Source organism: Chamaea fasciata, unplaced genomic scaffold, assembly GCF_029207755.1.
Source record: "Chamaea fasciata isolate MVZ Bird 193981 ecotype frontalis unplaced genomic scaffold, bChaFas1.0.hap1 SCAF_12, whole genome shotgun sequence".
Lineage (NCBI taxonomy): Eukaryota > Metazoa > Chordata > Aves > Passeriformes > Sylviidae > Chamaea > Chamaea fasciata.
In genome coordinates this window covers 8,382,795-8,407,808 of record NW_027094097.1, presented here as the reverse complement: position 1 = coordinate 8,407,808, position 25,014 = coordinate 8,382,795, and the positions used below count along the sequence as shown (strand labels likewise).

General features: G+C 41.6%; 1 protein-coding gene across 1 annotated transcript; it reads left to right on the top strand.

Annotated features, from left to right (window-relative positions):
* Positions 1 to 199: 199 nt before the first annotated feature.
* On the top strand, positions 200 to 22,676 carry MBTPS1 (membrane bound transcription factor peptidase, site 1). Its single transcript, XM_066194369.1, has 22 exons — positions 200 to 599; positions 1,711 to 1,968; positions 2,389 to 2,592; positions 2,961 to 3,071; positions 4,291 to 4,400; positions 4,772 to 4,888; positions 5,819 to 5,886; positions 6,451 to 6,553; positions 7,278 to 7,429; positions 8,263 to 8,424; positions 8,957 to 9,101; positions 10,113 to 10,301; positions 10,887 to 11,059; positions 11,684 to 11,799; positions 13,773 to 13,929; positions 14,690 to 14,814; positions 15,219 to 15,296; positions 16,825 to 16,965; positions 19,322 to 19,453; positions 19,947 to 20,073; positions 20,731 to 20,861; positions 21,883 to 22,676. Exons 1-22 carry the CDS (start codon positions 413 to 415, stop codon positions 22,077 to 22,079), a joined length of 3,183 nt encoding a protein of 1,060 aa, XP_066050466.1. The 5' UTR covers positions 200 to 412; the 3' UTR covers positions 22,080 to 22,676.
* The last annotated feature ends 2,338 nt before the right edge of the window (positions 22,677 to 25,014 follow it).

The following is a 25,014-nucleotide window of genomic DNA, read 5'->3' as shown; positions in this document are numbered from 1 at the left end:
TTTGGTGATTTTCAGACTATACAGTTGCACAAATTATGATGATGATGATGATGATGATTATTATTATTATTGTATCTAATTATTTTCTCTATTGCCCTGCCTTACAGGTTGGCTTGCAATCAACTCTGCTAATTCTTCTAGGGAGTTAACTTTGCCATCAAATATGGAGTACAGGACTCAGCTGCCACATCCTGAGTGACTGAATCATTTAATGCAAAATGGAGAAGAAGCGGAGAAAGAAATGAGCCTGTTCACTCGGCTTGACCTGAAAAGACCATGAAATCTCTACTTATTTTGGATCCAGCTTTCAGAATATCCAGTTGATCACCACAGTGAAGGAACGTTTACTGAAACAAAAATGAACTAGTTTCTAAAGAAGAAAATTGTGATTTGAATATATGGAATTTTTGGAATGAAACCATTTTCTTCTATGACCATGAAGTTTGCAAACATCTGGCTTGTTCTGTTTGTGATTTTACTCTGTGGCATAAAACACTTTGGTACCAGAGCAGGGAATTCCTCTCATGAGGCTCACATTTGTCCTGGATGTTCTCGTCTTACTTTGAAAGTGGAGTTCACTTCAACGGTTGTGGAGCATGGTAATAAGGAGTTAAGCAGTAAAAAAAAAAAAATCTATATCATATTCATGTGTGTGTTACTGATTTGTGGTGTTTGTGCAAGTGTAACACTCTGGTCCTCTGCTAAATTCCCTATATTTGAAAAGAGGAACACTTTTTCAAAGGTTCTTTGTTTAGCTGGAGACAGTGTTCCAACAAGAGAAGGGGGAGGGAAATCCAGAGGATTTTAAAAGTGAAAATGGAATGTGAAGGCTCAGGTGAGCAAGTGTAGTGTGTTAGGTAGCTGTTTGTTTTGACCTGACCAGTGGTATACTTGAGGCTCTTTTATGAAATGTAACCACACAGATGGGCCTTAAAGGGGAGAGAATAGCAAGAAGTCTCCGGGGATTTGTTGAAGAAAAGGTTTGGAAGTGATACTTGAGTGGAAAAATGGCAGATAATAGTGAAGGGAGCAGATGAAAGGCAGAGTGAGGCAGATGCTGCTGCTGGGATGGCAGGGGACTCGTTGACCCTGCATCCATGTGTTGTCTCAGGAGCCTGCAGTATTCCTGCAGTGAAGCTGTGCTGTGCCGGGGTGTGTGCTGGAGCGTGGCAGAAGTGACGTTCCTGTGCATGGCTGGCCACAGCCTTAACACTGTGAATGTGGTGGTGTGAGCTGGGACTCAGCCTGCTGACAAATCACTGCTGCACATCAAGGACTGAACTGTTGAGTCTGACTTTGCTTTCTGAGCTTGTCATAGTTGGTGTCAGTAATTTGCACTAAGGCTTGGTGTCATACAGAGTCTTTAAACCATCCCTGGCAAGAAACACACTGAATTGGTGGTTCAATTTGTAACAATAAATCTGTTCCCTCACGCCTGCTCTTCTCATGTCATTTTGCCTTTCCCTGATATTTACAATTCTACATTCATTTCAAAGGCTTTTGTCATATTTCTTGCATTTCCTGATGCAACACCTCCCATCCCTTTACACAGTGCAGAAATAAATTGCAAACATGTAGAAGTAACATAAAAGAGCCTCGAATTGCGATTATTTTTTCTGAGTAAAGAAAAAAAAAATCAGACTTTGCAATGTGAATTCTTGCATAAGCTGCTTAAACACCAGTTCTGATAGAGTTGTGCTCTTGTTCCAGAGTATATCGTGGCCTTTAATGGATACTTCACAGCTAAAGCTCGAAGTAAATTTATTTCAAGTGCGCTAAAAAGTAGCGATATTGAGAACTGGAGGATTGTGCCTCGCAACAACCCGGCCAGTGACTACCCGAGCGATTTTGAAGTTATTCAGATCAATGAGAAGCAGAAGGATGGAGTCCTCACACTGGAAGATCATCCCAACATCAAGCGTGTGACGCCTCAGAGAAAGGTCTTTCGGTCACTCAAGTATTCGGAGTGTAAGTTATTTTCTCTGTGGCTGCATGAGATCTGCTTTGGAAGAGTGGTCTTAAACTTCTTTCAGGGCATCAGCTTAGCGTTACACTAATGAGAAGTGCCCTGCGGTTTTTCTTTAATTAACAGAAATCTCTTGGTTATAAAGTTATAAGGTTATAGAATTACAATTTGCTGAAGCATGCTGTATTTCCACCCTCAACATAGAAACATTTATTTTACCACAGTCAGTTACCTGAGAATAGGGACCTCTGTATCTGGTAGATAAACCAGCAGCTTTTACTGATGCTGATTAGAGAAAATTGATCCTCAATAATCTAAAACTTTTGTTGTAACAGTATGATGTCTTAAGTTTGCATAAGAATCAATTCTACTATTGTTTTCCTCATGCTGGTTTTAATTTTCTTCATCCAAATTGTACATAGCTGATCCAATGGTGCACTGCAATGAGACCAGGTGGACTCAGAAGTGGCAGTCATCCCGGCCCTTGAGAAGAGCAAGTCTGTCTTTGGGCTCTGGCTTCTGGCACGCCACAGGCCGGCACTCGAGCCGGCGCCTGCTCAGAGCCATCCCTCGCCAGGTTGCTCAGACCTTGCAGGCAGATGTCCTCTGGCAGATGGGTTACACAGGTATGCTCTTGTTTGTTGCCTGAGAGCAATAACCTTCTTGGAAAAACAAGTGAAGCGTAAGGAGAGGCTAATTGAGTCGTGTGTGTTAACCTCTCACTGGCTGCCAGGTTGTAAAGATTGAGAAATAATTTGGTTTGGAATACATTGTATATTTATGGAGTGCTTGTTTGTATGTATGTGCTTTAGGGGAAGCTGGTCATGTTTATGATCCTTGACTGAATTTCTGAGTTGGAATAAGTTTTTTTATTATCTATAACTGACTTGGATTGTAAATTGCTTACTACATTAAACAGGAGTTCTCTTTTAACTTGATAGAATAGATTTGCTGTGGAGCTGAATCAGAAAAAGCAATGGTTTTCTCTTAATAGGTGCTGGTGTGAGAGTAGCAGTGTTTGACACTGGTCTGAGTGAGAAACATCCACATTTCAAAAATGTAAAGGAGAGGACAAACTGGACTAATGAGAGAACCTTGGATGACGGTGAGTTACTGTGCAGTTTTCCAGCTATTCCTGACACTGGTGTGTTTTGTGCTTGCTGCTGTGCTGCTAACATCTGTTCAAACAGTGTATCTTGATATTTAAAGCCTAATTTTGCTGTGTGCCAAGCACTTTGTGCTCATACCAAGTTCAGCAGGGAGTATTAAGGTTCCAAGAGGGTGCTGCATAAGTCTCCTTGGAGTCATATGTGACCCTTCATCATAGCTGCTGAAAAATGTCAGGGCAGAAAGTTACTGTGCACCTGTGAATATGTTGTCAGAGAAAGTGGCAGTTAGAGCAAACCCAACAAAGGTGTTTTCTTTCCTAGTCCTTTTCGTGTTGCTGTTTCACAGTGGTGCGCATTTCCATACTGCTGAGGGACAATATTTTCCTTCCTTACTGTGCAGTTCTAAACTGAGCAGAGTTTGGCACCTTCCTGTAGAGTTTTTCTGTGCTATATAACTGAACCTTTTATTTTCTACATTATGTTTGTGTTCCTTTTTCATATGTTGACCCTGACTTGCCCTGACCACGTACTGTCACAGATTATTTTCATGCAGTTTGGGTCAGTGAGTCAGGTGGCCATTGAGTCTCCCTAGAGTTCAAGGTAGATGTTTGTATTGCTCAGTCTTGTGTGCACCTCCATAGTTTTGTTTACATAGAAATTACTTTGCATTGCAGCACCTGCTTTTGGGTAGCTCTTTCTGTAAGTTCTGTGCCCAGAAGGTTGCTGGACAGGCAGATTTGGAGTACAGAAATCTAATGTGGGCAGTCCAATAAAGCAAAAGCTAAAGGATTTTTTGAGGAGAGGAGAAAAAAGTGTTTTCTTGTCTCCTTGCACATGCTTAACAAAATTTGGTTATTGCAGACTCAGGATAAAAATCCTCTAAGAAGTCTTCATTAAAATACATTGACTTTGAAATGAGCTGCATTTTCCAAAATACTGGTTTTTGTAATGATTTTATTGGTAGCAATCAGGAGTGGATGGACTTGGAGGATGAATCACACAAGTTTCATCAGCTGGTTATCTGGCTACAGTGTGCTGCAAATTCTGTCCCCACTGAACCTGATAGCAAAATACGGTTCAAAAAGGCTGGGACTGAACCCAGCACTTGTGGTTTGTTGTAAAGTCTGTTAAATTGATGTGATTTTTGCTAAAGGTGATGGTAATGAAATTGTTTGTCTTCTAATGTCTTGTTTTGTTTCTTTCTCATGCTGATAGGTTTAGGCCATGGGACTTTTGTAGCAGGTGTGATAGCCAGCATGAGGGAATGCCAGGGATTTGCTCCAAATGCTGAACTGCACATTTTCAGAGTGTTCACCAATAATCAGGTAGCTGTTTTACACGTGTTTGAATTCCTGCCTTTCCAGGTTAATGCTTTAATAATCCTTTCCTGTGGGAGTATTGCATACACTCGTAAATGTAGACATTGATAAGTGAAAAGGATACAGTTCTCTATTTATAAAAGACTTACTACAAGACTTCTGTCAGTTTCCATATCTGGTATATTTTCAGAAATGGTATATGGAAGTCTTACATGTATAACGGAGCAGTCACTCAAATGAACTGAGTGCTAGAAATTTAAGACCATTGTCACTTTCGTGCTTTATTTTGGTGTTGTATTTCCTCTCTATCTAAAGTCTATTGTCATGAAATCACTGGATTTTTTTAATGGTAACTTTTTCCCCTCTTTCTTACATAGGTCTCATATACATCTTGGTTTCTGGATGCCTTTAATTATGCAATTTTAAAGAAGATAGATGTACTGAATCTAAGTATTGGTGGGCCAGACTTCATGGATCATCCATTTGTTGACAAAGTTAGTATGAGGAAATGAAGTAGGCAAAATGTTTGTATCTCTCACACAAATGCTGGACTTGCAGAGCTACTTGTTTGTGCCTGGGGCTGCTGACAGTTTCTGTGTTTCATTTGTGTGACAGAAATTTTACACAGTGTACAGGCTTTTAGGAAAATATATAAGGAATAAGTTAAAAACTCCAAGCACAACCCGCATGTTCAGAGTTATGGAAAATGCTCTTTATCAAAATGCTTGATAATCTGATAGAAAATTACTCCCAAGCAGACAACTAAAAGGACCTTTAATAGGAGACACTTAACTGAAATCCACTCTTGGGGCTTTTTTAAAATCTCTGCATGGTTAATTTATTTCATGGTAAGAAAATATGTGTGGCATGATTTTAGTGAATTTAAGAACAAACAGGTAGAAAGTGCAGGTAGTTGTTTCAGCTGTGTGCCAAGAGATTTGGTTCAGGTTGAGATGGAATTAGGTTTTTGTCTTTGTAAATGTCATAGTTCCCTGAATTTTTGGCCTGGCCTTCAAAAGCATTAAGTGAATTAATTTACTTTTCAACTAAAGGATATAGTCGTTTTTTGTAAAGGCCAGTTAAGGGGTTTGAAGTGTATACATACTTCCTTGTTTTTTTTATGATAACCTGCATTGAAATTTAGTTTGGCAGTGACTTCACCTAGAGCACTGCTGCAGTGGATTCATAATAACTGCTTGACTTTGCTTTGTTATGGATAAGAGTTTTTCCTTTGGTGAAAGAAGATTCTGTCAGCAGTGTTGCTGTCAAGGCTGCCTTATTGCTCAAATCATCTTAAGAAAGTTCAGAGCTTAATACTGGATATACAGTGAGATGTATCTTGTAAGGCTCAGAAGGAGATTATGTCTGTTAGAAAAGTCTCTCTTTTGGTGGCAGAGCCTTATTGTAAACACTGGTTTTTGTAGGTTTGGGAGCTGACTGCCAACAATGTCATCATGGTCTCTGCTATTGGCAACGACGGCCCTCTATATGGGTGAGTGTCAGCGACCGCTTCAAAGAGAACCAACCGTGTTGTTATGTGGGTTTGGAAGTACTTGTGCTTGGTCAGGAAGTTTTCTCTCCTTTTTTTCTCTAATCTTAGAAAGTGACTCAAGTTAAACTCTTTTCCCTGTCCCTATTACTTGCATTTTGTGAAGTACTTGACCAAATGTTTTTCTTTGAAACAGTGGAAAGTCAGCAGAAGAAGAATGGTAGTGCTTCTAGCTGACATTTCCCTGTTAGTGTGAGCAGACAGCTTTGGGTGCTGATCTTGGACTTAGGGAATATAGAAAGAATCAACACAGAACAATTTGTGGTGTATTTCTAAAATAAATGCCTAAAATTAGATTTTGTTTTGTCTTCAAGGTGCATGGTTTGATAGTTTGATAGTTACTGAGTTAGTAACAGCCTGATAAGTTGCTGTCACCTGTGAAGTATGAGTATGTGACAAAAATCTGATGGCAGCACTTCTGTTACCAGCATAAACTTATGACTGTATCTTGGTGTTTTGGGTATTGTTTTAAATTTTTTTTTATTCTTGTCTCCCAACTTATTCTAGGACTCTCAATAATCCTGCTGACCAGATGGATGTGATTGGAGTAGGTGGCATTGACTTTGAAGATAATATAGCTCGCTTTTCATCTAGGGGAATGACCACTTGGGTAAGATACTTTGATGGTAGCTGCTCACATTTGCAGCCAAAATAAGGGCCTTGGAAGGGCAACCTTTTCTGAGTGGGCAATCCTATGTAGATGTGTGTTGGAGAAGAGATTTCATCAGAGATTAGAATAGTTAGAAGTTGTAAGTTTTTAAGCAAGAAGCTTAATGTTCTTTTCAGGGTTTCTCATTGTTAGTCCTGACTACTATTGACATTTTTGATGAGTTTATAAAACATCCACTTCCTTTTATTTGATGTCAAAGAGTTGTCTGTGTGGTTAATTCTGCAAACATGAAAGCCTGCTCTTGTCCTTTAGTTTAAAAATCCTCGGGTTTCCAGGTGCTACATATGAAATTGTACCTACTTGCCTGTGGAGCTGAGGTGGTGGTTGCTGCACACATGATGTCAGATGAGCTTGCACAGCAATCTTGATCGAGGAGTCTGTCATATGTTTCTGTTTGTGTAGCCAGTAGCAGTGTGGTTCTCATTTTGTCAGTGGTTTCCTGCTTAGCAGAAATGCTGATCAGCAGTAACCTTGAAAAGCTGGGAACTTGTCCTAAACAGCTTGAAACCTTCTTTGGCTTAGTTGCTATTCTGTGATACTGAACCTCAGATAATTTGGTTGCTAATTTTACTTCTGAATGACCTGCAGTTAATTTAAGTGCCCAAATAAAGCCATCGATGTTCATTTTGCATGAAGGCAATAATCCATTTGTTTTCTTTCACAGGAGCTGCCTGGAGGTTATGGCAGAGTGAAGCCTGATATTGTCACTTACGGCTCTGGAGTGAGAGGGTCTGGTATGAAAGGTGGATGCCGCTCCCTCTCTGGGACAAGTGTGGCATCTCCTGTGGTGGCAGGTGCTGTCACTCTTTTAGTGAGGTAGGTCTTAAATAAGAATCTCTAGAAAGATACCTATCCAGGAGGGTCATGAAATTCTCTGTGAAGGAATCCATCAAATAAAACTAAATTGTGTTTAGATGTAGGAAAACAAACTTGGAGAATTGACTCACTGTTCTGCTTGAGACATTGCCATACCTGGCTACCTCTGTGTTTCATGAAAAAACCTGAGAACTGTTGTGAATTATAGTTAGGTCATTGAGAATATAGTTAGGGAGAGCAGTACTATTGGACAGTTTGTCATATTTTTTAGTCATTTGGAATTTCTGCGCTTCTGTCTACTGCTGTAAGAGAGCAGCTGCTCAAAGTAGGCACCTTTAGTAGATAATTATCTATGTACTTGTAAATTTTGTAGGATGCAGGATTTTATGGCCATTATCCTGTTGCATAAGTCAGCTGTTGCACACTGAGGAATTTGAAAATGGGAACTGCAAGTCCCTACCCTGTGTTTGTCAAACCTACTCCATATGGATGAGACAAACTTTTATTTGAGGAACATGCAAAAAATTCGAAGTCACCATCATATTTCCTCCAGAAAATGGTGTGCTTTGTTTTGAACAACAGAGGTATTTTTCCCCCTTGGAAGACAGATGTTTTATTTAGTATATAAAGATACTGCCCTGATTGTAATGACTGCTGGTCCTGGAGCACACTGTAAGGAGAAAAATTTATGTATTATTAGTTTTTAAGAGAAATATGTCAGAAACTTGTTTCTCTTCTACATTTGTCTCATGAGAAATCAAGCAATAATAGACAAATACGAACAGAGAATGTTACAGCTAACTGATTTTGTGATCTATTTTTTCCTGTTTCAGCACAGTTCAGAAGCGTGAAATGGTGAATCCAGCAAGTATGAAGCAGGCCCTTATTGCATCAGCACGGAGACTTCCTGGAGTCAATATGTTTGAACAAGGACATGGCAAACTGGATCTTCTAAGAGCTTATCAGATCCTCAACAGCTATAAACCACAAGCAAGGTTAGTTTTAGTCCTTAATTAATCAGTGGTACAGTACAATTTACTCTTTTGTTGAAGGGAGCAGGTGTTACGTGTGTAGCTCAGTTGAGCAATCTGTGCTTGTGCAACAGTGAGGACTTGCACAGATCTTGCATAATCTCAAGCATGAATTTTGACCAGAGAATGGATGAAGAGTCACACAGCAGTGTAGGGGATGATCCTTTCTTCTTATAGCCTTAGATGTTATGAATAATGTAAGAACACAGTGGAAAAGTACTTAAATTTTAACTTCTGAAAATAAGGACCTTCTCCCTGTACTGAGAGGTTTCATTTTTTTGTGTGGGAAAATCTTTTCACAAAACTTGTAAAAAAAAAAAAATCATAGGAAGGGAAGAAGATTTTGGGGCATATTTGGGAAGTACGGTGCAAGCTTGGCAAACTAGGACTGGCATGGTTTATTTGAAACTTTTTCATAGTTATGTGTAGTGGCACAGTCTTCTGTTTATTGTTGATTTTTTTCTCTTTAAATTTTCCCTCCTCTGTCCTGCTGCAGTTTGAGTCCAAGCTATATTGACTTGACTGAATGTCCCTACATGTGGCCCTATTGTTCCCAGCCCATATATTATGGAGGGATGCCAACTATTGTTAATGTTACTATCCTTAATGGCATGGGAGTCACTGGGAGAATTGTAGACAAGGTAAGAATTAACATTATTCTGAATTCTGACTGGTAATGTTGCTAAAACCTTCCCAGAAAATACTGCTTTAGCTATGAATTTCATAGAACCAACCTCACTGCTGGGAATGAGAGATGCAAAATGTTTGATTTAGGGGTGCACCCACATTGGAGGATTTGTCAACACAAGCTGTCTACTAGTTTTCAAGCAATGCTTTGATTTCAGAGTGTGTAACATATTGTCTTTGCTGAACCAGTTTGAATTGAGATGTACTTAGAGGTTTCTTTTATTCTCTAATAGCATTTAAAATCTTCTGGACAGACCTTCTCAATTATTTTTTTTTCATCCTGGAACATAAATGATCTCAGTAAAGAATCCTGACACTAAATTAAGCCTCTTCCATGGGTCAGAGTGCCCTGAATGTATCAGTTTAACCAGACTCAGCTGCCAAACCTGTTCTTTCACACCAGAGATGTTTAGTGTGTTGGTTGGCCAGGGAGGCTTTTAATTAAGTAAGTTTAAATGTAGAATAGATTTGAGAATTGATGCAAGTTAAAAAGACACCTATCCTGTAACAGCAGCTAATGTAAATGAGTCTAATTTCAAAATTTTAGTGTGACTCGTGAGGTCTGTTTTAGATTCAAGCTTAGATTAAAGGGCTTTGAAGCTCTTGCCCGAGTCATTAGCTTATGGTAATAAACAGCTGATGTAATTGGCTGTATCAAAGGGAAATCTTGTATTCTCACCAATAAATTTTTGCACATGATTTCAGAATGTTAAAGCAGGTTCACTTGGGCAGCTTCTCACAGTTCTGTCTCTGAAAAGCCTCAGGTCTGGGTCATTGACGCTGTCATGATTGGGTTGATTCACTGACAGCCCCAAACGTCTGGGCTTGGAGGGCATTTTTAAATCTGATACAATCTTCAGAAGAGCTAATATTTGTTACTTCATGCAGAGGAAAAGGGCTGTGTGTGCAGAAAGTAGTGATTGCAAATGCTGTGTTACCAGTGTTGTGTCTTGTTCATTTCACAGCCTGACTGGCAACCCTATCTCCCCCAAAATGGGGATAACATCGAAGTGGCTTTCTCCTATTCCCCAGTGTTGTGGCCTTGGTCTGGGTACTTGGCAATTTCCATCTCTGTAGCAAAGAAAGCAGCATCTTGGGAAGGCATTGCTCAGGGTCATGTTATGATCACTGTATCATCCCCTGCAGAAAATGAAGTGAGTACTGTGCGTTTTGGATTTTCTGGGTGAAGAGTTATCAAAACTGCTTTCTGATACACAAATACCTTGGTGTTAAGGGTTCGCTCTAGCCCTGTCATTTGAAGCATAAGTTAAATTCGGGTCAGGAAGAAAAGAGTAAAGATTACAAATAACGTTCTTTATAATTGAGAGCAAATTGCATATAATTTAGAATCGGGAAACTTCTCTTTGGGACCAACGTCATAATTTCATTTGTTTATTGTGGATTTTAAGTAATGTATTTTGAAGAAGATTGCCTAAATATGGTTCTTCTAGAACCATGCTTAATTGTTCCTGAGAAATTTTTAAGGTTTTGAGCAATTGAACCAGATCACAGTTGTAACATATGTTAAGTATTTTACATTCTGAGCATGGTTATAAACTGTTGAGTACAGAAAAATATACTGCAGCAATTTGGGGTAAAAGTAATCTCTTTGTCTTTGGAGCTGGTACCAGTGACAAAAAGTAGATTTGGTACCTCCAGTTTTTTGGTCTTTTACAATCCATGGTTAACTGATTCCTGTGGGGAGAAAGGGTTTCACTGTAGTTTGTTCTGTCCTTCAGTCTAAGAATGGTGCAGAGCAGACTTCAACGGTGAAGCTTCCAATAAAAGTGAAGATCATTCCTACTCCACCTCGTAGTAAGAGAGTCCTTTGGGATCAATATCATAACCTCCGTTATCCACCAGGATACTTCCCCAGGGATAATCTGAGGATGAAGAATGATCCATTAGATTGGTATCTATCTCAGGTTCTATTAAATCAGTATTTCTTGATTGTGTGTTGATGATACGGGGTAACTTTAATGAATGCCGTAGTTCTGGCCTTTTTCTGAGGGGCATGGGTTTATCTTTTGTAACAAATCCATGGGAAGCACTTGGACTCAATGCTTTTGGTGCAGGATTGTTTTTTGGGCTCTATGCTTTTATTCACACAAAATGAAAAGCTTTTAAAATGCTCATTTAGGATGCTGACATTTGTTTTGCTTTTTTAGTCTGAACTAATTTCTCACAGGAAGTTAAAGTCACTTTATTAACTGCTTCAGCATTCACTTATCAAACAAACTTGACAATTTGAAAAACAAGAAGAGACCCCTTGTCTTTTAAGGGAGATAGTCTTCAAAGTGCAGGGAGAGACTTTTCTGACCTTTCATAAATGGAGCAGGGAAGCATCCATAGGAAAAATCATGCAACAGTATCTCAGGGTGGATTAATTGTGTCAGTGACCAGGACACAAGCTTTTGGAAAGCTTCTTGGAGTATGCAGAGGTGGCAGGTGGACAGGATTTCAGAAAATCGAACAGATGGAAATCAGATTTCTACATGCCACATCTAAATGTCTTCAACACTCTTCTCTTTCTAAGGAATGGTGACCATATCCACACAAACTTCAGGGACATGTACCAGCACCTCAGGAGCATGGGGTACTTTGTTGAGGTTCTTGGTTCCCCGTTTACATGTTTTGATGCAAGTCAGTATGGTAAGCATGAGTTAATTGCCTTATTCTCCATAGTGTTAACTTTTTCCTGAAATGACCTTTTGTTGGAAGACCAAAAATGTTTTGAAGGGTACAAATAAAAATTCTAGTGGTAGTAGAAAAATATTTTGGCATTGGGAGTATTTATTATTTATGTGCTGATATTTCATTGTGTGGAGTATTGCTGGAGAAGCTTGCTTGGGACTTTAGTAGAATGAGTACAGTTCTCTGTCCTTACCATGAAAAAAAGAGAGGGAAAGCCAGCCTCTGAGTGGGTTAAAAGCCCCTCAGTATTCGGTCCCACAAAAGCAGAACTGTATTTGCCAAAGGGTTGTAGCACAGTCAAAATGAAGCATGACCTGTTTAACAGACTAAAATCAAAGGTATCCATCCTGGGTTTTTTTTATGTTTAGTGATCTTTGATTAGATAAAAGAGTGGGTAAAGTGTTCATGCAACTGTATGTGATGCAAAGCAGAATGTGGTTTGTTTCCATGTTCATTAGGAAGGAAATAGGATAGGTTGGCCAGGCAGAGGACAGAGCAAGCTGTCTGTGCTCTTTTCTGCTCCCATATGCCCCTTGTTTAACCATGGCATGCTCCAAAAACACTCCTCTTTTTTAGGCTGGGATGTTTTTCAGTGCACTGTAAGGTGAGGGTGCATTCTCCTCAGTTTGCTAGTTCTGGAACTGTTGCCAGTAGTAATCCTTTATCTGGATTCTTCAGTGAATTTCTCACCACTGCTTTTAGAGTTCAGTGGATGTACACATGGATGCATAAATGTTAGCCCTTAAAAAGTAGCAAAATAGTATTTCTTCTGAGATCACTAGTTTTATAGAGATAGAGAGCAGCATTAGGGGTTTTCTCTCTCCTCTGATTCACCATTGTGTTCTACCTCATTTGATTGTAGTTTGTTGGACTTTCAGAATTTCCTGAAGAAGAAATGAGGGGAATAAAGCTCAATGATCTGTGGTCCATCTTTCGCTTGTCCCTAGCTTGTATTGCTTTCACACTTGGTGAGGGTGCACTCTGTCCCATTTCTACAGGATCTTTATCAGAAGGCTTTCCAAATGCAGACTGCCTGGACTTGTGGAGTTGGCTTGGTTTCAAGGAGCTGTGAGACACGGGGCTCACAGTGGTTTATCAGATTGCTCAGTGTATCATCCTGTCAAGATTTGTGTTGTCTCTGAGGATGGAAATTTCACCACCTCTCTGGGCAATCAGAAAGTGAAGAAGGAAAGGGCTTGGTATTTAGAAGAGCCCTAAAAGCATAAGCATGTTTTCAGGGAATAAAAGTATATTTTTCTGGTTGTGGTTTTTTTTCAGTGATGCGAGAAGGTTGTGCTTGCTTGTTAACAGGAGTGGGAGAGGGTTATGTGAAAGTGTCAGTGGCACTTCAGTCAAGCCTACCAGAATGCAGCTGTAGTTTTCAAGGGGTGACTCAAACCATGTTTCAGAGTAATTGCTGTCTACCTGGCTGCCAGTCTGCAGTAGTGAGGGGAGTACTGTTAGAGCTGGAGCAGTGAAAAACCTCCTCACCATGCTGGATCTGCATTAGCACTCCAGTTTGGATCAGTGGTGAATCCCCTCATTGTCCAGCTGTGCCACAGTTTGGCTCTGTTTATGGAGCATTTGGGTGACACCAAACTGCAAAGCACACACCTGACACATGTGGGCATTCACTTCTTGAGGCCACACAAGCAGGAGTCATGAGTAACACCCTAAAAGCTTCCTGTGCTGCCAAACTTATTTTGGGATACATTTGTCTTATATTTGCCATCCTTAAATATGACTTCATTAGATGAGCTGCCAGAGCAGGGGGCACAAGGACCAGATGATGTGAAAATGTGCACTTGTGTTGGCTTCTGTGTGGGTTGTGTGATGCTACCACCGACATGACTCATGGTTGCATCATGGTAACGTGATGTTACCACTGCCATGACAGTCTGGAGAACTCCTGTTTCTGCTTTTACACACAGGGACCTTACTGATGGTGGACAGTGAGGAAGAGTATTTCCCTGAAGAGATCACCAAGTTGAGGAGGGATGTTGATAATGGGCTTTCACTGATAGTCTTTAGTGACTGGTACAACACCTCTGTGATGAGAAAAGTCAAGTTTTATGATGAGAACACAAGGTACTGACTTACTTCCAAGTGCTTTGGGAAATAAAATGCCATAGAATTGCACATGTTACCCTAAAAATCCCAGATCTGATGCACTGCACTTGGATGTTACCTGTAAGAAGGTGCTCCCTTAAGTAGCAGAACTGACATTAGGCTACAGCTAAAGGAGCATAGCTGCCCATTTTATCATGATTGTGGAGGCCTCTTTGGTACTCTGTTCTACTTTTAATGCCAAGAAAAATATTTACAATGAAAAGAAATAAGAAATTGGAGACGAGACCGACAAATAAAAATGGACGTGTTTTTACTTTGGAGGTGCAGAACAGAAGGAAAATATGCATTGCAAGAGCATTACCAGGTCATGTAGCTGTTACTGAAATTACTGCATGTTTATATTGCATATAAAGAAAAAACACATGACATTTTGCTTCATTATAAAAATGAGAAGCAAGACATGACAGTCATTTCTGCCTCAGCTTAGCCAAACAACGAGCATAAAACTGAATTTCTTTCTAGTAAATTGAAGTTTTTCATGCAGCTGAAATGCACTGAAAACTTGACATCAGTATTATTTAACTTTGACTCAAAAGCAGTGTTGTCAGAGACAGCTGCTCTGATGCCTGTGGAGCTAAAGAAGGCTTAAAGATGTAATTCATTATTTAAATGGCTTTAGAAAAGTCTGTATGCAGGAGGACTTGTGACTTTCTGTTGTCCAAACTCTAGGAGTATATTCTGTATACTAATAAACAGTGTTACACTGTAATTTCTACAGGCAGTGGTGGATGCCTGATACTGGAGGTGCTAATATCCCAGCTCTCAATGATCTGCTTTCTGTCTGGAATATGGCCTTTAGTGATGGGCTGTACGAAGGAGATTTTACCATGGCAAGTCATGAAAGTGAGTACTGGAGTCCATTGCCTACACGGGCTACAGTGGGGTGTTTGGAAAGTGGTTTTCTACAAGTTTGAGGTTGAGCAAGAGTCAAGGAAACCACTCAGATTCAGTGAAAAGAGTCTTGTAAATGATTTCTTAAATTATTTCTTCCTTTGTAGACTTTTTCATGGTATTTGATTTAGCTTTTCAGTCTTAAAAAAACTCCTAAATTGAAAGATTTGGAGAGTGTGTAAAGGTGACCCTGTGAAAGCTGTGCTTAGCAATGCTTTCTCTGCAAATACACACATTGGTCAAAATGTGCAGATTAAGTGCAGTGTTCCTGGGAATGTTTTCTCCAGGGCCTGTTGGGTAGGGAAGGGAGGGAGTGTCATTTTTGGTCTAAACTGCAGTTTTGCGGTGTCTTCCAGTGAACTACGCATCAGGATGCAGTATCGCAAAGTTCCCAGAAGATGGCATCGTCATTGCACAAACTTTCAAGGATCAAGGTATGAGCTTCCTGGTCCTTTTCTCTGTGTTTTGAGTAGAACTTTGGGGTCAGGGCACAAGCAAAGTTGCAAAGTCTAAAGTTTAAAAATAATAAATGCAAAACCACATTGACAAGGTTTGTATTTTTACATTTTCTCATTTTGCCTGGAACATGTAGCTGATGCCTAGCAGGTAGATGCAGTGTGACTCTGTGTCCAATTATTAAATAATGCCATATCCAAGTGTTACATGCAGCCCTGTATTGTGATTGCTGTATGGAAACACATCTGCATGTACATGTGTCTCTGGAAGGGGAGGAACTGTGCTGTAATTGTGTTACTTGTTCACATTTCTCATAAATTTCAAATGCTACTGAAATATATCCCCTGATCATTGCCTTATTTAGCATGAGTGTTGTGGTAACTGTGGTGATCTAAGGATATAAATAAGGAAGATTTCAGTAGACAAAATGTTACCACAGGAACCCTCATAAGAGAGATTTTTTTGCATACAGGATGCCTGTTGTCTCAGACTTGAGTGCTCTTGTTCTCTGTGCATTTTCATTCTCTTTTATCATAGTATCTTTTCATTTGGGAGGGATAGTTCAGAACTGTAATGGCAGCAGGCAGTTTAAAAAATTTATCTTGGATTTGATGAGCTTTTAGGAAGTGCTGTGCAGGAGCAAATGACCAGAACTCTTAGGGTGTTGAAGGTCAGGTTTGTGCAGATGGGTGTAGAGTGTTTGAGTGTGAGAGCAGAGGCACATGCAGTGCTTCTGATACAACTCAGCAACTGCCAGAGAAGATCAGTGAGTTCATTGAAATTTTGACTTAGGGAGTGCAGCAGAGGTGATTTCCTAGTGGAGAAACTTTCTGGAACAGTAGAACTCATCTGTGTAGCCTTTTGGAGTAAAGACAATATCCCTGTATGCCGGTGACTTACGTATTTCCTTATGCGAGAGAGAGAAAGACAGAGTGTCAATTTGACAAGTAGCCTGCTAGATCTGCTTTTTCTGTTGAATCCTTTTCATTGCAATTCCTGAGGCAGAAAAGCTCTCTGGTTTGCTTCTGCTGTCTAAACAGTGTCTCAAGTAAAGGGCATAAATTTAAAATACAAATATGAAATTTGTCTTCATTTTTTTTCTAATAGGTATAATTTTAGGAAGGAAAGGTAGGAAATCTTCAACCTAAAACCAGCTTTCTGTAGAATTCTGCAGAAGGATGGAAACAGCATAAAGAGCAGAACATTTTGATTCTAAATCTTTTGCTGGAGATACTAGAATTTTTTATTCAAGGTTGTTGAAGATAATCCAGATTGTGAGGTCTTTTCTTCTTCTCCACCAAAGAAAGAAAAAATATATTATCAGTAGGAAACTTTACAGTCAGGGTCTTGAAGCAGTTTCATTTTTATCATAACTTCTCACAATAATGTGTGACGTGGTGTGGGGCATTGTTGCATTTGTCAGTTGGAAGTGTGGGCTGTGTTGTTTCATGGGTAGATTGATACGATGCTCTGCAGGCTATGAAATTTATTTGTGCTTTGCTTTAGGTCTTGAAGTTTTAAAACAGGAGACTGCTGTAATTGAGAACGTCCCTATTTTGGGGCTTTACCAAGTTCCTTCAGAAGGCGGTGGCAGAATCGTTCTGTACGGCGACTCCAACTGCCTGGATGACAGCCACCGGCAGAAAGGTGTGTGAGCCCGTCACTGACCTGCACTGGCACCTGGCCTCGGGGGGGTTACAGCCCCCACCAGAAGCCGGTGGTTTTCAGGGACTCTCAATATCCCTTACTGGGGATTAATCTCAATTCTGCAGACCTCTGCTGGAATGCTGTGAGGTGCATTTACGGCAAGAGAGCACCCCACATTAGATAACCCTCTGATAAATGGGGCTGTTTCCCACACATGCTTTGTTTTCTGTTCCACAAGCTTTGGGGGCTGATTTTTGGGGTGGGCTGTTTTGCAAGGGGGGGTTTGGTTTGTGGGGTTTTTTTTTATTTTAGGGGGTGTTTTTGTTTGCAGAAGGCACTAACAGTTACACATTCTTGATCTGAAGTTGTGAAGAGGCCATGAGGAGATCCTTCCACTTTTTCCCTAGTTACATCCTCAGAATATTTATAGAGAACAGTGGATTTTATCTTTTGAGTTTGCACCTCAGCCTGCCTTGTTCCCTTTGCAATGTCTCCTATGGGGATTTCTGGTAATGTTCAGAGTTTCGGTTGTACATTACTATTTTCAGGTTATCCTACTTTGACACAAACCAACAGCTGTCAGAAACATGTCAGAAAGTAGGAATTTTCATTTGTTGTCAAAGCATTTGTTTGCAACTCTAGGGTAGCAGTTGTGTGAGGGGTGTGTGTGTGTGTTTTCTGTGGCTCCCAGAGAAGCCATGCTCTCTGCCTACACACTGATTCTTACAAAATCTTTTTTCTAGGAGTTTGTCTGATCTGACTTTGCACATTGTTAAGAGGTTGCTTAGGTTTCTCATGACATGTAAAGCACAAGCCGGTAGATCTGTGGCTTGAGGGGAGGAAGATAATCCAAAATGTGAAGTATTTTTCTGCATTTCCACTGAACAGAACTGAATTTTCCTTTTGTGATGAAAAGTACCTCTATAATTTTTTAAGCTTTTGGCACTGACATTTTAAAACACAACGTTATGTAATCCATCCCTTGCCTAATTTATTTAAGTTTAAATCAACTTGGTGCCTAAGGGGGCTCTCCATCTGTAGCTCATTTCTTTCTCTACTATACATTTTGGGGTTTTTTAAGAGTTCTCTGATTTTTCCTTATCTGCCTTTGGGTTGCATCTTGTGAGTTGCTGTAACACCTGCACATTGGTGCCTTAGTGCTTGCTGCAGGTTATTGAAAGCACATTAACAAAAGAAAAGATACATAACTTTAAGTAATAGAAAATAATGCTCTGTGACCTCCCTAAAATGTTAAATTCAGTGTGACTTATGAAGCAAAAAAGAGTGGAATGCTCTAAAGAAATCCTTTAAAATTAGCTTTTAAATTGTGAACCAGGAGCTATTTCTCCTGCAGAGACATCGGTGGCTTTAACTGAGGAAAATTCCTAACATTTGTGAATATAAATCCTTAAAATCTGTTTGACCTCTTTGAAAAATCAAAGGTGAGGGTTTAAGGGACACTAGGATTATGAAGATTAACTCCCTTTCCCAGCCAACTGTTCCTAGGGGCAGAAGTTCTGAGAAATGCTGTGTGGTGGAAATAGCTGATACGGCATTGTCCTACTCCTGCAAAGGAAAGCTTTAGAATTGTGATGTGAACTAGCTGGAGTGTTTGTTCCTTAGGGGTAGCTCTGGATTAAGGTACTAATAATTCAGGAAAGAATCAAAGCGAGGGATCGTGAGCTTTTGAAGTGCAAAGGAAAACCATGATCACGTTTATTGTGGTGTTGATTCCCAGCCTGGTCTGTACCACAGCTGCTGTAGGTTATGCTTGTACCTTTAGCTGGGATGTAGCCAGAATGTTTTTCCTTTGTTTGTTTATTTTTTTAAGCTTGAGAAAGCAAATGAGTCATATCCTTGCACTGTAAACACTACCTTGTTCTTACTTTTCTTTGCTAGGTATTTATTTTGTCCTTTCAAAAAACAGTTGGTTTTCCACTTCCCTGGTAAAAATTATACCAGAAAATCAGAGCTTTCTTTGCTTCTACTGAAGAACCTCATGATTTTTGTCAAAACTTGGATGGCCTTGTGCAACCTGGAATTCCTGTATTCAAAACTTTTTTTTTTTATTATTTATTTTGTGTTCTGCTCCCCAAAAGAGCCTGGTTTGGTACACAAGGGATGATATTTTAAGATGAACAGTTAATGTTGTGTTTGTGTGTTGTAGGGGAGTGTGGGGTGTGTGCTGAAAGTTGCATCTTCCTGAAAGCGAGCCTAGAACTTCAGGAGAAAAGCAGGAGCCAGCAAAATGGATTGTAATTCTAAATGTCACTAAAGCCTTAGCAGAAAGATAAGCCATTTTAAATGTGGCATAATGCGTGTCCTGTTTTGGGGCTTGGGGCTGTGAAACCCACAGATTGCTTTTGGCTCCTGGATTCCCTGTTGCAGTACACGTCCTACGGGGTGATGCCACCGAGCCTCAGCCACTCCGAGAACCGGCAGCGGCCGCCGTCGGGAGCCGGCTTCTCCCTCCCCGAGCGCATGGAAGGTGAGAGAGCCTCAATGTCCAGGCACAGCCCAAAGCTCAGGGACTCTCAGGGCAGATCCCTTGAGTTACATGCCAGTAAGGTTGGTTTGCTGTGAGCTCTGCGAGGGTTCTGCTGTTTTACTGGAAGAGAGCACATTTTTCAGGGTTTTGTTGTAATATAGTTGAGATTAGACTGAAGAAAACGTTCTTTTCATAGAGAAGGAATGTTTGGATGCCTGGTTCTGCAGGGGGGCATTCTAGTTACTAGCTACAGAGCATTATAAAGCAGTCTTATCTCACATGCTGCCAGAAAAACTTGGATTAACTGCTGTGGTAGGCGCAGACTCTTACTGTTTTGTAAGGTACCCTTAGGTTAATTCTGATGTTTAGCTGTGAGTCCTCGTTACTGTAAACAGCTCCTGGGTTTGCAGCAGCACTGTTTAGCTCAGGGTCAGTGTTGGTAACTTTTACCTTGCCTGTCTTTGGCTAAGCCAGTCTCTCCTGTGAGTTGCAGGTAACCATTTGCATCGATACTCAAAGGTGCTCGAGGCTCACTTGGGAGACCCTAAACCCCGGTCCCTTCCTGCTTGTCCTCACCTGTCCTGGGCCAAACCACAGCCTTTGAATGAAACTGCCCCCAGGTTAGTATATGTCTTTCTTATACAAGAAGTCTCACTTTTGACTTCAGCTGAAAAATTACTTGTTCTATCTGCTTTTGAAAGGGACAGCTGTAATGCCTTTTCCTAGAAAAATACCAGATTGCAAAGGGGAAATAATGCTTAATGCCTCTTCAGTGAATAACTCTGACTCACCTAATAGCTACACTATGAAACTGAGATTTTAAAAATAACTTCAGAAGTCACTGTTGTGATTGAGTGATTCCAACCTTGAGTGAACAGTCTTATGAAACGCATCGTCATCGTGTGCCTTGGAAAGAATTTTCTGAAGCATCTTCTTGGACAGCTCTCCTAGTGCAGCCTTCTCTTGCGCCATTTGTCAGTCCCTTGAAGGAAAGGGGAACAGCCCTTGTTGGGCTGCTAGTGGTTACTTTTGGAAGTCTGTGTGCAAGAAAGGGAGTTGTTGGTAAATAGTTGCTAATCTAGGTTGTGTCCCTGTGGTGTCTGAATTTAAGTTTGGAGGCCTGCAACCTGCAGAAGGATTGGGTCATCATTTGGGTCCAGAGTAGTGAGTTATACATCGGTTGTATAGGTACTGTCACTTTCTCTATATGTTGCTACAAAATTCCTTGCATTAAAGATGTAAGTGGGCAGACACCTCTGTCTTTAAATTTCTTCTAGCAACCTTTGGAAACATCAAAAATTACTGTCAATTGACCTTGATAAAGTGGCACTGCCCAGTTTTCGACAGAACCGACCCCAAGTGAGACCCTTGTCCCCTGGAGAAAGTGGAGCGTGGGACATTCCTGGAGGTAAATATTGAAAAGTTTGAAAGTTGCAGGTTTGGTTTTGCTTTTTGCATAAGCTTTGAAAAAAACCCAAGCCACAATGCAGCCATATGAGAGGCCACTGTTTATTTTCAGTTGTGAAAAACGTGCATATAATAGTATGGCAGTGTTATAAAAGGCTGTCTGATGAAGAGTTTGGTTTTGGGGGTTTTTTTTGCATATGAATAGTTTGTTCAATAGAAAGTGTGCATGACATACTGGGAGAAAGATCTTGGTGGGTGCATTTTGATAGTTGAGGTTTGTTTGGATGCTGTTCAGACTGATGGGTCAGCAGCAGCCCCTGTCCTTGGGAGCTGTGACCACATACCTACTGCCAATTAAAATTCCTTCTGTGAGTGCACAAAAACAGAGTCCAGAAGAGCTTGTCAGAATGGTGCCTTGGGCAAGCTGTTACACTAACAAATGATGTCTAGCACTCAAAACAGCTTTCAGGTGGGCAGCTCTCCTGTACAAGCTTGGCACTGCAGGCCGAGCTGGAAGCAGATGGAAAGCCTCATATGTGCTCTTTTCCTAGTGTGAGCTGCTAGACCAGAGACACCTGTAAAAACGAAAGGTTTATTTCTCTAGCTCATCCTCACTGCGTGCAGTCTTGAAGCAAGCAAGCATGAAATCACTTTCCTCCTTCCATCAGGATTTGAATTACAGCAATTACTTAGTAGTAAGATTATGGTCAAGTGTCTGCATCTCTCTTCTAATGCAAAACAGAAGATTGTTGTTACAGTGGAAATGTGGGCTATGCTTTCATGTGCCCACATAGGTCAAGGTGGAAATGCTGGTGCTTTTCTGTAACGTTAGCATCCCATCTGATTTTCGCTAATCGGTCTGCAGCTGTTAATCTTCCTGTCTGAAATGTAATCTGATTAATGGCTGCCTGGGCTTTGAACAAGAGTTAGTGGCAGATCCTTTAGGTCGATGGCATTAGCACCACAAAGCCATCATGGCTCACGTGGTAACTGCTGCCTTCCAAACCTCTTTGCCTTTCTAGGTATAATGCCGGGCCGGTACAACCAGGACGTGGGCCAGACCATTCCTGTCTTTGCCTTTCTTGGTGCCATGGTGGTCCTGGCCTTCTTTGTGGTGCAGATCAACAAAGCCAAGAGCAGGCCAAAGAGACGGAAACCGCGCGTGAAACGACCGCAGCTGATGCAGCAGGTTCACCCACCAAAGACACCTTCTGTGTGAAAGCTCTGCCTTGCCAAAGATCACCTTGGACTGCTTGCTTTCCAGGGCGATGGATCGCTCCCAGTGGAGGTGCAGCCAGTGTGCACCTGACATCATCTCATAGTCTTTGGTTTCTGAGAGAAAAAAGAACCTCAGTTGATCATCTGTACATAAAACTGCAGCTTTAAGCAGCTGAAGCCACCAAAGACTTGAATACTGTTTAAATGGCTGCTTAGTCACTACATATCCCAAGAGGGGGAAAATGGACCTTTTTTTTTAAGCTGACCAAACTAAAATTTATTTGTTTAGAGGCTATTTTCTATATTTATTGTTGGGGAGGGCGGGGGAAAAGTCACTTTAAGGACCTCTGCTAAGGAAAAACAAGTGCATTTTTTTGGATGGAATGCAATTTTCTAGGATGGTATTATGCTGAAGAGTATGATGTGCACCATTAAAGGAGGAAGGGACTGAGAGAGACCAGTACAAATCAGTGAGGCATACTCCTGCAGTTTATTTTTATAAAGCCAACTACCATGATGTTTTGTAATTTTTGGTCACAATTTCACCGTTGTTGGTGAAGCAGATTTTTCAATAAATATGTTATCTATATGAAGCAAAGTCAGCGTACTAAGTGGCTCTTCTTTCCACTTGAAGTCAAAGAGAGCAGAGTTTTGGGTAGAGAAGATTTTCATGTCACCTCTCTTGCCACCAAATCTTTGTCCTTACCAGTGGTATCCCAAGTTGCAGACTTTCCTTTGGAGCACTAACTGGGCAGTCATACAAACAGTGCTTGCTCTGAGTGAGCACAAAGTTCTGGAAACCTTCAAAGCTCAGCAGCACAGGATGAGGAGAGAGCTCTCAAAGAGCTGTACAGAAAACAGTTATGGGGATGGCACCTAACAGAACTATGTGGTGTCACAGAGATGAAAACCTAGTCTCCTTTGGTTTGTCCTACTTGAAAACTTGTGAATTGTCACTGGCTTAAATAAGGATGCAGGCACAAGTTTCCCTTGGCTGTATGGTGCCAGTTAATGTTGCCATAATTGAAATAGCTTCTCTCTCTTGTAGTGAGGCTGTGAGCTTTTCCCTCCCAACTGCTTTCATGATTGCTCCTTTTCTTAGGAAGAGCCGGGAGCTGGTGGCTGCCTCTATTTGTGAATGGAATGGCAGCCTGGGCAGGTGAGCAATGTGCACTGGTGAACGGTCCTGGGTGGGTTTGTGGGCCACCCTGGGCATGGCTGGAGAAAGGGGACAGAGACACCACTGCTGGGCAGTGTGCACTCAGCCTCTTAGGGCCACCAGCAGGGATGGGGCTGGGCTGTGGGAAGGGCACTGCAGGGGAGAGCTTTGCTCCGTGTAGTCTAGGACAAGCCTATCCAGGTAGCCGTGCAGTGTCCTGCAGAAAAGATTGGGCAAACCAGTTTTCCCTAACTTGTAGAGTGGTAGCCTTTTTCCAGTATTTGTCTTCTGGAGGATGCAGTGGAAGAGGCAACATCGTGTTGCCGTGGCAGAGAAGGCACTGAGCTTTTACTTTGGAGCCATTAGTGGAAGCTTGTTAGGGGTGAGAAGAAGGTCCCAAGTTTAGGCTGCTTGTGCCATCCCCAGTGGGGCTGGAGCCTCTTGCTCCTCCCTTTCTGAGCACAGGTCCATAAGGATAGGGAGGGGGTTTTCAGCATCTCTCCTGTGGCATTAGGGTCTCTCACAGGACGAGCCAGCAGCAGCTGTGCAATTTGTCCAGGTTGTAAAATATCTCAGTAAAGGTGTGAAAAATCTCAAGGGCCAGGCCTCAGAAGGGATTGCAGGTAGCAAAGCATAATTGTCACCAGTGCTTTTATTTGTACGAAACAAGGACTGTCCTTTTGCATTTTTGTACCTTCTACAGTCTTCAATGATAATAATGTGGAAAACATTAACAGCCCTTTTTCCACCTGCCAAGGAGACACAGCAGCAGGTAAAAGCCGTCAACCCACAGGGACCCTCATGTTAGGGCTTGCAGCCTGCAGGCTGGAACACCCAGATAAATGGGAGAAAGGAAGGAAGATACAAGAGATGGAGCACAGAGCCACTGAGCAGAGAAGCTGTCTGGGGCTACTGTGTTGGTGTGGGAGATGACCTGCACCTCTTTGGTTTTGAGGTTCTTCCATCAGAGGGAGACTGGAAAGCTTTGTTGCCACTTCTCAGGTCAGTACTAATGAGACTTGCTCCTCATCACAGCACTAATGAGAGATTAGAGCTCCACTGCAGCCTTGAAACCAGAATCAGGCTGTATCAAAGCACCAGTCCGAATTAAGAGCCTTTCCCAGTGGCTGGTATTTTACAGCCCAGTGGCCAATTTCTAAGTTGTAGAGGCCAATTATTTCCGAAGCCTTTGGTGTGCAGCTAATGAAGGCTTGGAAGGGCCTTTCTAAGTGTTTATAAGCCCTGTAGGCGGCAGAGATGTAATGGAGGTGGCAGGCACAATTAGCCATCCATAATTCCTCCTAGCAGCTGATTAAAGTCTCTTTATCCGTCTTAGCACGATCAGAAGGGCACATATTTGGGAAATCAAAAATGCATTAGGGGCTGTCAGCCAACGCCAGGGCCTGTGTGCTGAGCCCTGGGGCAGTGGCATGAGCCACGAGTGGCACAGAGCTGCTGTGTGCCCCGTGTAGGGAATGGGCCCCTCACGCCTGTGCGGTGCAGCCTCCTCTGTGCAGGTCTGCAGCATCAGTCACCTCATCCTGTTAACCTGGCATCCCCTTCGGCTGCGTGGAGCAAGGGGTGGGATGGGATGGCTCCTCTCCAAAGTCTCCCAGTGCAGGAAAGCACCAGTGGGCTTTTAGCTGCTGCGGAGACACGCAGGGGTGCTGGCCTCATCCTGCGCCCAACGAGTTAAAGAGGGGTGTTGAGCTGCAGCTCCCGGGCACTCCCTAATGCCCCTTGGTGGCAGTTTCATGCCTGGGTGAACAGAGCAGGA